Below are 12,809 nucleotides of genomic sequence, written 5' to 3'. Positions count from 1 at the left end.
ATATTTGTGTAGTTATATTTCTGGGTTATCTATTCTGTTCCATTTTCTACGTGTTGATCCTTCTGCCAATACCACACTGTCTTGAACACTATAGCTATATAGTAAACCTTAACATTAAGTGTTCTCTCACTTTATTCTTCTTTTGTAAAAGTAATTTAGCTATTCTAATTCCTGTGCCTTTTCATACAAATTTTAGAATAAGCTTGTTTATTTCTACACAAAGTCTTGCTGGAATTTTGATAATTATTGCCTTAAGTCTATAAATTGTTTTGATAAGAATTGGTGCCTTAATTATGCCGAGTCTTCTAGTCCATGAACAGAGTATATTTTCATTGATTTAGGCCCCTATATGCTATCTAAAAAAGAAAAATCAGCTTATTTAGGATAGGTCTACTTTATTACTTTTACCAGAATTTTTCAATTTTCAGATCAGATTCAGAACATGTTTTATTAGATATATATGTATTTCATTTTTCTGGAAGCAATTATAAGTGGTCTTATGTTCTTAATTTTGCTTTTCACATGCCCATCATTTATGCTTAGAAATGTAATTGGTTTTTGTGTGTTGATCTTGTATCCTGAAATTTGATGAACTCAAAGAATTTTTACCAAGTAAATACACTCAGAACCACCATTCACATCAAGATAAAGAAAGCCATTAGTTTCCTGAGAGGTTTCCTTTTATCTCCTCCTTGTCATTAGATTACAAACCCCTCACACCTAGATAACCATTTTTTTTACTTTTACCACAATGAAATACTTTTGTCTGTTTTTCAACTTTACGTGAATGGACTCATAAGAATGCAATTTTTTGTATTTACCTTCCTTTAGCCAATATTGAGAGATTCATTTGTTATATCTAGCTACAGTTCTTTCTTTTTCATTGTTGCTCATTATTTCATGGAATAAACATACCACCATTTATCTGTTCTGTTGATGGACTTTCACATTATATTCCGTTTAGGGTCTTTAAGAATAAAGTTGATATAAACATTCCTGCATATGTCATCTGGCACTTATGTTTACTTACTTCTGCTTCATTTTTAATTCCATAAAATTGACAGAGGGACTGACTGGAAGTGGGAGAAAACCACTTAGTATTAAAGTTACAATCTAAGAATTTCTATAGAATGTGTTGCTTCTGCAAATTGATTGGCACTCAGTATTTAAAAAGTCTTCAGTAAGGCTGGATAAATCACTCTACTGCCATATTCTTCTTTATATTGTTGGTCAAGTCCACATATGCTATTTCTTCAAAATGGTTTTTAGTTTTCTGATAGCCAAGATTGCATCTCCTGCTTCTTTGCTGTCCATAGTCATGGGCTTTGCACGTTGAACAGAGTGTCTGCTCAATAAATATTTGTTCCTTGAATGATGGAGGGTACATTCTGAATTAATGAGGTATTACTGTGGTTCCAGCTGATTGCTGCACAAATGACTGAGTTGACTTTGGCCTCATTATTATAACTGTGTATGCACAGCCTGTATTGATTTATGTGACTCTCCTTAATGTTCTGAAAAATCCTGAATACTTGAAGCTCATTTATGCCATGTCACAAGATTGTACCATGGTGAAATAGAAATCATGTTAACCATTTGTAGGTTTAATCATTTTATCAATATTTATTTTGGAAATTAGGTAATCACAAATGAGACAGAGAATGAGTCTGTTTACAGAGGAAATAATTGGCCAGGGAAGTCAAAGATTCGTATTCAAAGAATTCAAGAAGCTTCTCCACCTATAAGTGGCAGCTTTGACATTCACGCTTATGGACGTGTTCTCAAAGGTATATGAAAAATGTTCAGAACATTGGTATATACACATACAAATATATAGTCAACAAAATATTAAATGTCATTTCAATTAAGAATTGCTACTTATTGCTGTTTTTACATTGAAATATGTGACCACACAGTTGTGCGTGGGTATACACATACACATACACATGCACACCCCAAATTTGGTCAATAGATAACCAATCATAACTTTTTTGTTTAAAATTCTTCTGTAACTAGATTAGAAAAGAGTTCACCCATCCAAAACCACTGTTATTTGTAATGATTATTCTTTTTTGGGGGGGTACTGGGAATTGAACCCAGGGGCACTTAACCACTGAGCCATATCCCCAGCCCTTTTTATATTTTATTTAGAGACAGGGTCTTGCTATGTTGCTGAGGCTGGGTTTTAACTGTGATCCTCCTGCCTCAGCCTCCCAAGCCTCTGGGATTATAGTAGTGTACCACCATGCCTGGCTATAATGATTCTTATTTACCATTAATATAAGAGAATAGTCTGTAAAAATATAATACACTCTTAACAGTCATTTTTTGAAGGTAGATGACTTTCATAAATCATACCTTTCTATAACACAAACATTTTTTTTTAACAGGGTCAAAGAGTTCTATTTTGACAAACTTATTTAAAAATAATGTTTCTTTTTCTGTTAATAAAAGTAGTATTTGACCATACCATTACAAACTTTAAAGTACAGACAGGTAAAATACAAAGATAATGAGAAATTAAAACTAACTAAAATATCATTAAGTGGGGTGGAATTATGGGTCAAGAATCATGAATGTGTTTCAAAACTGGGGAAAGTCATTGTCATGAGGTTTCTTTTCTTTTTTTTTTTTAAACAGCATTTCTTAAATTTTTAGTTGTAGATGGATGCAATACCTTTATTTTATTTACTCATTTATTTATATGTGGTGCTGAGAATTGAACCCAGTGCCTCACACAACACAAACATTTTTAAAAAGAATTATGACTAGAGTAGCCAGAAATAATAATGATAACATTAAAACATTATAAAAATTGGGAATTGTAATATTATTTTTAAAGATGACTTTAATTGAATCATCCAGACCTTTGCTGTCCAACATGACAACCATGAGCCACATATCACTTAAAATGATACAAGTGCAGCAAAGTGAAATAAATAACATTGATAACATTTTAAGTATATATTCCTTTATGTAATATTTATTATCAAAGTAATTTTAATTGTTTATTCTTGTTTCTTAATTAGTACTAGAAACATTTTAAATTATATTTGTGATTCATAATGGTATTTTCATATTTTTTTTATCATGTCACCAGATGTACCATGTTCGTGACTTAAAGGTTATCTATAAAGGGAATTGATATTAAAAATAAAAGTATTTGAGATGAGGCCACAGTTGGAGGTACATTGTTTATGTAACTTTTGCTTCTCATAAATATATACATTCACAGCATAAGTCAGGTAGATATTTCACCTTTGTTTTTAATGGAGGAAAGTGTGTGGTTTACAAGTGGTAATACGCAGTACACATTACTTGTATTTTAATGGTGAAATATGGTTAGTAAATTCTTGACTCATGCTCTTTACCCCCCACCCCCCACCCCCATGAGTACAGGCATCCCAGCTGCTGTGTCAGCTGTAGATTTGCAGTTTGCTCTTCAGAACCTGGAAGAAGCGGGGCAAGTCTCAGTCACACGAGAGGGCACTTGCGCTGGATACTCATGGAGCATCAAATGGAGAAGTACATGTGGAAGGCAGAATCTTCTCCAGGTGCCCCTCATTTGGCTTGGCTTGTTTTCTTCTATGTGTTGTTTGCTTAGTTGGACCCTGCCTTATTCTAAAAAGAGTCAGAGATTTTTATTTGTGTATATGTTAAAAATTTAAACTATACACTAAAAAAATTTTAAAGGCATTTGACCAGAAGATTGTTTTACATTAGGTTGATGAGGTGTACTCTTTCATGGAGCATAACTCTTGGTACTTTATTCTCTGTCCCATATGGGAAAAGTTCAGGAATATGTGAAATTAAAGACCCTTGTTAGGGGCAGAAGGAATGCCTGAAGGGCCAGTCTCAGAACAAAATCTAGGTGTATTTTAAGGGGTGTGGGTGGAGGTCAAGTAGAATCAGCTTCGTTGTTAATAATTCAGCCACTAGAGCTGCAACCTGGGTCCTTGGTACTTTTGTGGTTTGAAATGTGACCTTTTTAAGTTCAGGAGGAAGTCACACCTTAAACTCTCATCTAATTGTCTTTGCTTAAAGTGTTGAAAGGGCTAGAGGAGAAGATTTAGGTCTAGAGCACATGAAGGAAAGGAGTCTAGAAGTGACTAGGGCTCATAGTGTCCACCACTAAAAAGATGATGTTTTCTAGTGATGACGAGAGTGATAGGAAATAGTCTGTCCCATGCACTGAGGTGATACTATAAATTAGTACAACTTTGGGGGAAGATAATGTAAGAGTATTGAATATTGTTCAGTTTATCATTTATATAACTCCATCCTACTGAAATAATAATGCAACTGTGAAATGATACAGGCACAAAGAGAGTCACTGAGGCACTATTTATTACAGTAAAAACCTAGAAACCTAAGTGTCATCGATGGGAGAATGGTTAGTTGAATGACATACTTCACATGAATACTATGTGATCACATATAGACCCACATATTTTTACCTGGAGAGATGCCCATGACATAAGGTGGCAGAACTCTACTTATGAAACCATTTTTTTTTTTTTTTTGCTGTAGGAGTGGGAGATAGGGAAATAGGAGACAAAAAAAGTATGTAAATACGTCTATATGACTGTGCAAAAGAGTAGCAATTGTAAAGATGTAGAAGTTATTTTAAGAGAACACATGTCCTGGAGCTAGAATTAGAAAATTCTGTAACTGCCAGAGCTCTAGTAACTGGTCTCCCTCTTGTCATCTCTGCTAGTGCCAGTGCACCCACACTCTCCTCTCTTTTCCTACCAGTCTTCTGTGCTTATTCATCATTTCTGTGCCTAGACACTTTGTCTCACACATAGCCCAGCACTTTGCTAGCCCCTGTATGAATTAGAAAGCTGCCATATTGGCACAGAGACTTTGGAATGACCAAATTGTACATAATGACTTGATTTGGGTTCACTTTTACCATTGGAAGAAAACCTAAGTCCAAGAGTAGATGAAAAACCAGTGTGGTCAGAGGTGAAATATGCTAAAGGGGAAAGTTGACTCTCAGCTGGAAAGAGCATTCAATTTTTCACTTATTCAACAATATCAAAGTGATTATATTTAGAAAAAGTGTAGAACATTTTTTAAAAAACCTTATTTAGTTCATTGATTTTCTTTACACTTATTAATTCTAAAAATTCAAGGGAATTTTTAGTCATTTAATTCATGTTTAAATACAGCATATGACAAAAAATACCCTTTTTTGAAGAGGTTCCTTTGAAAAAAAAGTGACAAAAGTGACAAAAAAAATTATTTTTTAATATCGTTTGCCTTTTAATCCTTAAATCATAAAGAAAAACTTGTGTGGTCATATTTACTACAGTTGTTCTGGTAAAATCATTTCTGTAAAAATAGGTTAATGATTCCAACATCACTGGAGAAAAGGCTAATGTGACAGTTGCAAAGGTAAAGGAAGGTGGCTTACTCAGACGACGCATCCTGGGAGACCTCCTTCGCATGCCCAGTCAAAAGCCACAGGTATTTTTGAAACTTTTCCCATGACATTTGGCATAATTTTAAATAGATAACTAATTTTCAATATGTTTTTGTGGTAAAATAGGAGGGTTGACTTCTCTACCTTCATGTTAATATTCATGTTAACAGCTGAACAACTCAATAAATTTATCTTATGACTTTTGGGGAAATTATCCTCCTTAATGATAAATAGTGTTTTGTTTTTAAATATACTGCTGCCATAATTAGAGAATATATTCTTTCATTTAATCTTTACAGTAGTTTTGTGAAGTCATTACTAATACTGCCATTTTAATGAGGATGAAATTAAAATTGTAAAGAAGTTAGGTGATTTTCCTAAGAGCAACCCGTTTTTCTTCCTAGTGCTAATTAACTCCTGGTATCATATGCATTCACTTTTTGTTTTTCATTTATAGTTTTAAGCAACTCTCTATTCCAACGCTATAAGAATATAAGTTGGGTGACAACAGGGATGTCACCTATTTTGCTTAGTATTTCCTATATTACTAACATTTACAATGGTGCCAGATACATAGAGGGCACATTAGCTCAATGAATGAAAGAATGAAATTTCAAAATAGAAAATATACAGACTAATTTTTATAGGCAAGAAAACAAAATTCCATTTGCTCCAAATTCTGTGCATAGTCTAGTGATCCAAGCTGCATCTTTACCTTTGTTTACTAGCTCTATTTCTGTACTTGAAGGTTGAAGTCTATGTCAATGGAATTCCATCTAAATGTTCAGGTGACTGTGGGTTTACATGGGATCCCATGAGTACTCCCCTAATCTTGGATACAAGCCCTTCTCAAGGTAAACTGTTTTTTAAGAGTATGGGGTGGGGGGAAATAACTAGCCAAATGTAAACTAATAATGATTTTTAAAATATATTTATACTGGTGTCACCAACCAAGGCAAATAGAACATCCTGCCTAGTTAAAAAAAAAAAAAAAGTCTACCAGATAAGAAAGCTATGTAAAGAACACTAATTGTTTATTTTATTTTTTTCAAAATGCTGCCTGAAACTGCAGCATAGCCTTTGAAGTACAGGAGGCACTAATTCTCTATTCTCCAGTTTGATCAATTTAGAATCAATTTCTACCTTTCACTTTGACATTGAGACATTTTTTGTTCAACTCATCTAGCTAGGGTGTTAATTGGATCCTTTCAGTTTCTGAGAACACTTCTAGGACAGTTACTATGAAAAGACTAGTAACAAGACAGCTACTGTTTAATAGCTTGGTACTAGATTTGAGAATAAAAGAGGAAAATTGTTGCCAAGAGTTCAGTCTAGTCCATGGGCTGCATTATAACATTTCTTCATAGCACGTTATTGCTTCAAAAAATGTGATTATACTCTGCATCTGAACTCCTGAGGATTGACATAAATAACAGAAACGAAGATTGTTAAGTGGTGGCTTTTTCAATCAGAAGGATAAGCTCAGATACTATACATGTATATTTAGTCTTGGTGGCTAGTTGGAAACTTCACCTGATTCTATATTGGGCCTCCCCAAAAGCATTGATATTTAAAAATTAGTGTATTTTTAAGTTGAGAAAATATATTCTTTAGACTTTTTATAGTAATAATGTTGACTTTGGGATAATTTGTGTCACATATTGTCAAGAGGTTCAAGAATAAGAACTTGATGAGGGGTTGATCATAATCTTTTGGTATCTTTATTTTTTTAAACCTATCCTTGCATTTTAAATGAATTATCATATTTATATGTACTTCCTGATAATTATTCCTTATTCAAAATAATTAACCAAATTGCCTTTTGTGATCTTATGATTAATTTTAAATAATGAAAAGTATAAAGAATGCTATCAAAATATTTTCACTGAAAACTAATAACTGCTCACATTTTGTCTTATTTGGTACCAATCATCAGTCTAAGAAAGAAAGTATTATCAGAATAGCTAAAATCTTCTTCTCTGAGCACCATTCTAGTCCTAGTTTCTCACCCAACTCCTCAGAGGCAATCACAATAATTTTGTGTGTATTCTCCCAGGCCATCTTTATTTAATTCCCTTCGTACATAACACACACAGATATGGTAATTTTGCCATTTTGTAAAGTTTATGAATGATATAGTGCAATGTAAATATCACTTTGCATCTTATTTTTGTCACTCATGACTCATTTTGGTATATATTTTATATGGTTGTATGTATATCTAACTTATCACTTTTAAGTACTTCATAAATATACCAATTTATTTGTTTCTCTGCTACCATATTTTGGTTTTACAAATAAAACTATATTGAGATTCCTATACAAACCTTATATTTTACATATGCTAGACCTTTATAGGAATGTATGTCCAGACATTCACTTGCTGGATAATAATTGGTTATTTACAGAGTCAGTTTACTAGATGACCAAATTGCTCTCCAAAGTGACTGTACTACCAGCAGGCATGAAAGCACCAGATCCCCCATGTTCTTGCCAAAATTTTGGCCAATCTGCTGGATGAAAAAAGTTATCATTATTTTAATTTGTCTGTTCCCTGATTAGCAATATACATGAGCATCTTCTTCTATGTTTCTTGATATTCAGATTGTTTTTTCTTCTGCAAATTGTTTATATTCTTTATTTCTGTTTTATTGGATTTTTTAATTGACTTGTAGCTATTTATTATATGTTTACCAATCCTTTGCACATGTATTCTAACATTTTATCATTTGTCTTTTAGTGTAGTATCTCATTCATGGAAACATTTAAATCATTGATCTCTTCTAATTTAGATATCTTTGCTTGTATGGTTAACCATTGCTTTTTGTATCTTATTTAAGAGATTCATCTCTACTTCAAGGCATTTGATTATATATACTACTAAATTTTTTTAGTTTTATTTTTTCATTTTTTCACTATTTAAATTCATGTGAAATCTATATTATGTGTAGTTATATATAAATAGGTGATTATATATTATTTTCCAATAAAATCTGGATACTTTTAAGAGTGGATGGAAAACATTAAGTTTAAGATGCTGGGGCAGGGCTGGGGTTGTGGGTCAGTGGTAGAGCACTTGCTTGGCAGGTGTGAGGCACTGAGTTTGATTCTCGGCATAGCATATAAGCAAATGAATAAAATAAACTAAAAATATATATTAAATATATATTAAAAAGTAATTTAAAAAAAAAACGATGCTGGGGCAGCAGGAAGTGAGGACTATACCAAGCACTTTAGGGTGTATATCACTATATACTGGAATTTTATTTTTTTTAAATGGGAAGTATTCATAACACTTATTATAATGTTTGCTTCCTCATGAATTGTGACAACAAGCCTGTCATATACTAAGTTACTCTACAGAACTGTCTACTTAATTTATTTCTCATTCCATATTTTCAGTCAGGTGTTGCATTATTCATGCAGCAAGAAGGTGTGGCTGTCTTCCCACTCTTTGCCAACACAGAGTCAAAATATGAAGCAATATAGAGTAATTCAATGGGAACATACCATTGCCAAATAAATGTGTCCTTTTTTCCCCCTGCTTACTTATAGGCGTATTGGTTATGTCTTTTACAAGTCTTTATTTTTTCCCTTGGAGAAATATCTGATTTCATCACAAGAGATTCTAATTTTTGTCATTTTAATGTTATTATTTAAACTTTCCCCTTTCAGGATCGTATGAAGATAGCACAATTCTAACTATAGCAGGCTCTGGATTTTCTCCCAGCTCAGCTGTATCAGTCTTGGTTGGACCAACTAGATGCTCTCTTCTTTCTGTGATTGGTAGGTTCTTTTAAAAATTATGAAGTTTAATTGTTCTTCTCTGAGAGAAGGTAGAATCAAAGAGCAGTTTTATAAATACGATTATTTTTGTAGTGTGTCCTATGGAATCATGAGATTGGCAACCTGTTCTGGATAATGCCTTATCTTTTTATGTTTGATTATGACCACAGACAGTTTATTTCATTGATATACAATGCCTTTCCCTAGTAACAGTTGATTTTTGCTTTCTTTGTCTCTTTTTTCTTCACAAAGTGGAAATCATGTAAGATCCTTCTAAGATTATTGTGTATAGGGGCACAAAAACGTTAGAAGTTCTGCAGTGTCCCATGGTCTTCTCTACCCATATTTTGAAATGTTGCATTATTCATGCAGCAAGAAGTTGTGGCCACCTTCCCTGACTTCTACTCCAATAGACCTCTCTGTAGTGAGGCAGAACTTATAGGCCATTCATACCGTCTACCTCTTAAAATTGGGAAGTCCATAGTTATTTCTCCAAAAGTTATCTTTCAGGATTCTATTTTCCATAACTTTAATAGATTAGAATTACTTAGATTGGAATCATTTCTCTTGTCTTTAATTTAAATCTTCTATGAGCTTTCGAGGTCAAATACTCAATATTGTATCTATATTACCAGTTCACATACACTATTCTAAATAAAGTGAAAAACATTTTCACTTAGTTTTATTTATCACTTTTATTGGTAGAACCTATATTTTACTCAATTTTGGACATAAACAGTATGCTGTAAGAACTTTAGAATCATTATTATAAATGAGATTACAAATTAGAATTTTTAAAATTATGACCGTAATTTTGTGTGACTACAGTAGCATCAAGGGAAGATTGTTTTCTTTGCTTTCATTACTGATTAACATAAACATTTTCTAGGAGTGTCTGATTTAAGGCATCAGACAGTTTGCAAAGATTTTTCCCTCCATGTTTCCCCTTGGATAATTAATGTATCTATAGTATTCTTTATATACATTTCTTAGGATTTAAACATTAAGCCTAATGTTAATATTTGCAAATAAAAATTTTCAGTTATTTTATGTCAAAAATATTTTTATCATTTTTTTTCTTCTTTTTTTATCACAAGAAAATGAGATCAAGTGCCAGATTCTGAATGGAAGTGCTGGACAATTACCAGTTGCTGTGTCCATAGCCAATGTTGGACTAGCACAGAATGTAGAGGATGAGGGATTCCACTTCATTTATCAGAGTCGGATCTCACGTATCTGGCCTGATTCTGGAAGCCTGGCAGGTAATAGTTAATATTTCTCAACACAGAAAATCTCATACATTCTTACATTTTGTTGTGCTATTTTTAGTACAGAGAAAAGGGAGAGTAACCCTGAGCTCCCTCATATAGAACAAAGGAGAGTCTCCTTTAGAAGGCACAGTGATTAAATGGCTGACTAATTCTTTTGTTTCTTATGAAGCACAAGTCAGGTTGACTGCTTATACTTACATCTTAGGTTATTGAATTAATATCATCAATTATTACATGTTTCTATAACAAGCTCATTAATTATGTCAGGATAAGATTTATTAGTTATTATTCTGCTTACCAGCTGCTCCATTTGTAACCATAGTCTCAATGGAGCTACTTGACCCAGAAAAAGTTCTGGGAACACATGGGGCAAAGGAAGGCTGTCAAAGAAGGTGGAGAGAAAATAACACATTTTTCTTGTCCTGCTTCATTTCCTTTGTATTTTGTTTGTTTTTACCATGCTTAGTTTCAGGTTTTGTAGTTTGGTTTTGATCTTTTTGGTGTTTTAAAGATATTTTATTTTTATTTGAATGGATTTTTTTTTCCTGGATTTTCTTTTACTTAGAGATATTAAAATTTAGGATTTGGTGAGAGACTTCATTTTCCACCCATGGAATGATTAAGTAAATAGAAACAGCAGACTCTCTTTAGGATGAAGAAGGCACTATGGGAAATGTCAGTTCCTGCTAACAATGCCCCAAAGCAAATGTGGGTTGCAAATCTGTGCTACTTGCTAAATCCCGCAGCCCCATTCCTTTATGATTCCAGGCTTCAAAGCTCAGACTCAGGTGTGTGGTGGTGAACAAACAAGACTTTATTATGATTCTTGATTTATTTGTCTGTCCAACTCTTAAATAACTGGACAATATTCTGATGATGAGATAGATGTTGCCAAAATTTCTTTTTGTTTTAGTTAATCTGTTTTTTGCTTTTGTTTTCTTTGTTTTTCTTATAAAGGTGGTACTCTACTGACTCTATCTGGATTTGGCTTTAGTGAAAATTCAAAGGTTTTAGTTGGAAATGAAACCTGCAGTGTGATTGAAGGGGATTTGAATAAGATAACTTGCAGAACACCAAAAGTAAGGCCTCTGATTTCAGTTATTTTCCCCTTAAGTCTAAATCTTATAAATTAGGCATCTTCTTGGCAGAGGGTTAAACAAATGAGCTTTTTTCTAAAAATTGTACTGTTTTCACTTTGTTCTTTAAGAATTTTCTTCAACATCTTTCTGATAAGATCTTAAGACAAAATACCATCTCAATATTCTAGATAGTTAAAAATCATGAAAAAGGACACACGAATCAATATTAATTAAACTATGTGTTCCACTGGAAATAATAATAGTAGATACAAAGTAGAGATAAAATATAGTGGAAAGGGAGTGTCAGATAAATTGTCATAGGAAAGTTAACATCCTGTCAGAATTTGAAGATACATAGAAGATTACTAGGGTAAATCAAAAGATGAAAAAAAATTAGTATTTACTTTAGTATTTACTAATATTCTAAAAAATTCAGGAAAACAAATGTAGACATTTTTAATTTTTAAAAAGGAATATATTTTTAAATGTGTTTAAGTTTGTTAACAAAAAATGTGACATTCTTCATGGAATATTAAATGTTAGGTCAATAATTATTCTTTATTTTAAAAACAAATCTTTATATTTAAATAAAGTCTCTGGTTTGCCAGTTATTTACAAAAGGATAATGAATTTAGTCTTGGACACAAAAAATGTGACAGAGCAAATGGGGTCATCATATAGTTGTAATCGTAGAAAATAAATGAGTATATGCTGGACAGAATGATGGATTTATCATATCCCTCAGATTCTCATCTCACAATTGTTTCAATTATGGCATTCAGCTACATGCTAAGTATGCATTAAATGAACACCAGATGATGGAAAAATGTTTTTCCTAATTGGGAATTTCACAGATGCTGTAACATTGAAAGCAATATTTTTTTAAGAGGTCCAAGTGTTTAGTCTTGATTCTGGAACTAGACTAGCAGAAGATATAATAATGTGATTTGCAAATGAAATAGAATAATTGCATTTGAGTCTATTCCAGGAGCAAAAAGGCACAACTTTTATTTAGTATCCTAACCTTAATCAAACAGAGAAGCACTTGTTCAGAGCATCTCAACTCCACTGTGAAACCCTCAAAATCCAATAATACAGATTCACTTAAGTTGATCATAAAACCACTATATTATATACTTTTATCTTGAGAATCAAACATATAATCTATATTTGATGCCACAGTTTTTTAATTATCTGAAAACTGACTCATGACTTAAACACAATTGCAGAAGTTTTTTACATTAA

General features: G+C 32.5%; 1 protein-coding gene across 1 annotated transcript in view; it reads left to right on the top strand.

Annotated features, from left to right (window-relative positions):
- Positions 1 to 12,809, top strand: part of Pkhd1l1 (PKHD1 like 1) — a 155,536-nt gene that overhangs the window by 58,722 nt on the left and 84,005 nt on the right. Inside the window, exons 24-30 of the mRNA XM_047523703.1 lie at positions 1,640 to 1,787; positions 3,400 to 3,554; positions 5,350 to 5,472; positions 6,177 to 6,282; positions 9,104 to 9,214; positions 10,312 to 10,476; positions 11,443 to 11,564. Of these exons, the coding sequence (XP_047379659.1) occupies positions 1,640 to 1,787; positions 3,400 to 3,554; positions 5,350 to 5,472; positions 6,177 to 6,282; positions 9,104 to 9,214; positions 10,312 to 10,476; positions 11,443 to 11,564 (930 nt within the window). The remainder of the gene's footprint in view (positions 1 to 1,639; positions 1,788 to 3,399; positions 3,555 to 5,349; positions 5,473 to 6,176; positions 6,283 to 9,103; positions 9,215 to 10,311; positions 10,477 to 11,442; positions 11,565 to 12,809) is intronic.

The sequence above is a fragment of the Sciurus carolinensis genome, chromosome 1 (assembly GCF_902686445.1).
Source record: "Sciurus carolinensis chromosome 1, mSciCar1.2, whole genome shotgun sequence".
Lineage (NCBI taxonomy): Eukaryota > Metazoa > Chordata > Mammalia > Rodentia > Sciuridae > Sciurus > Sciurus carolinensis.
Note: the sequence above shows the minus strand (reverse complement) of the source record. Positions and strands in the feature narration are given on the sequence as shown.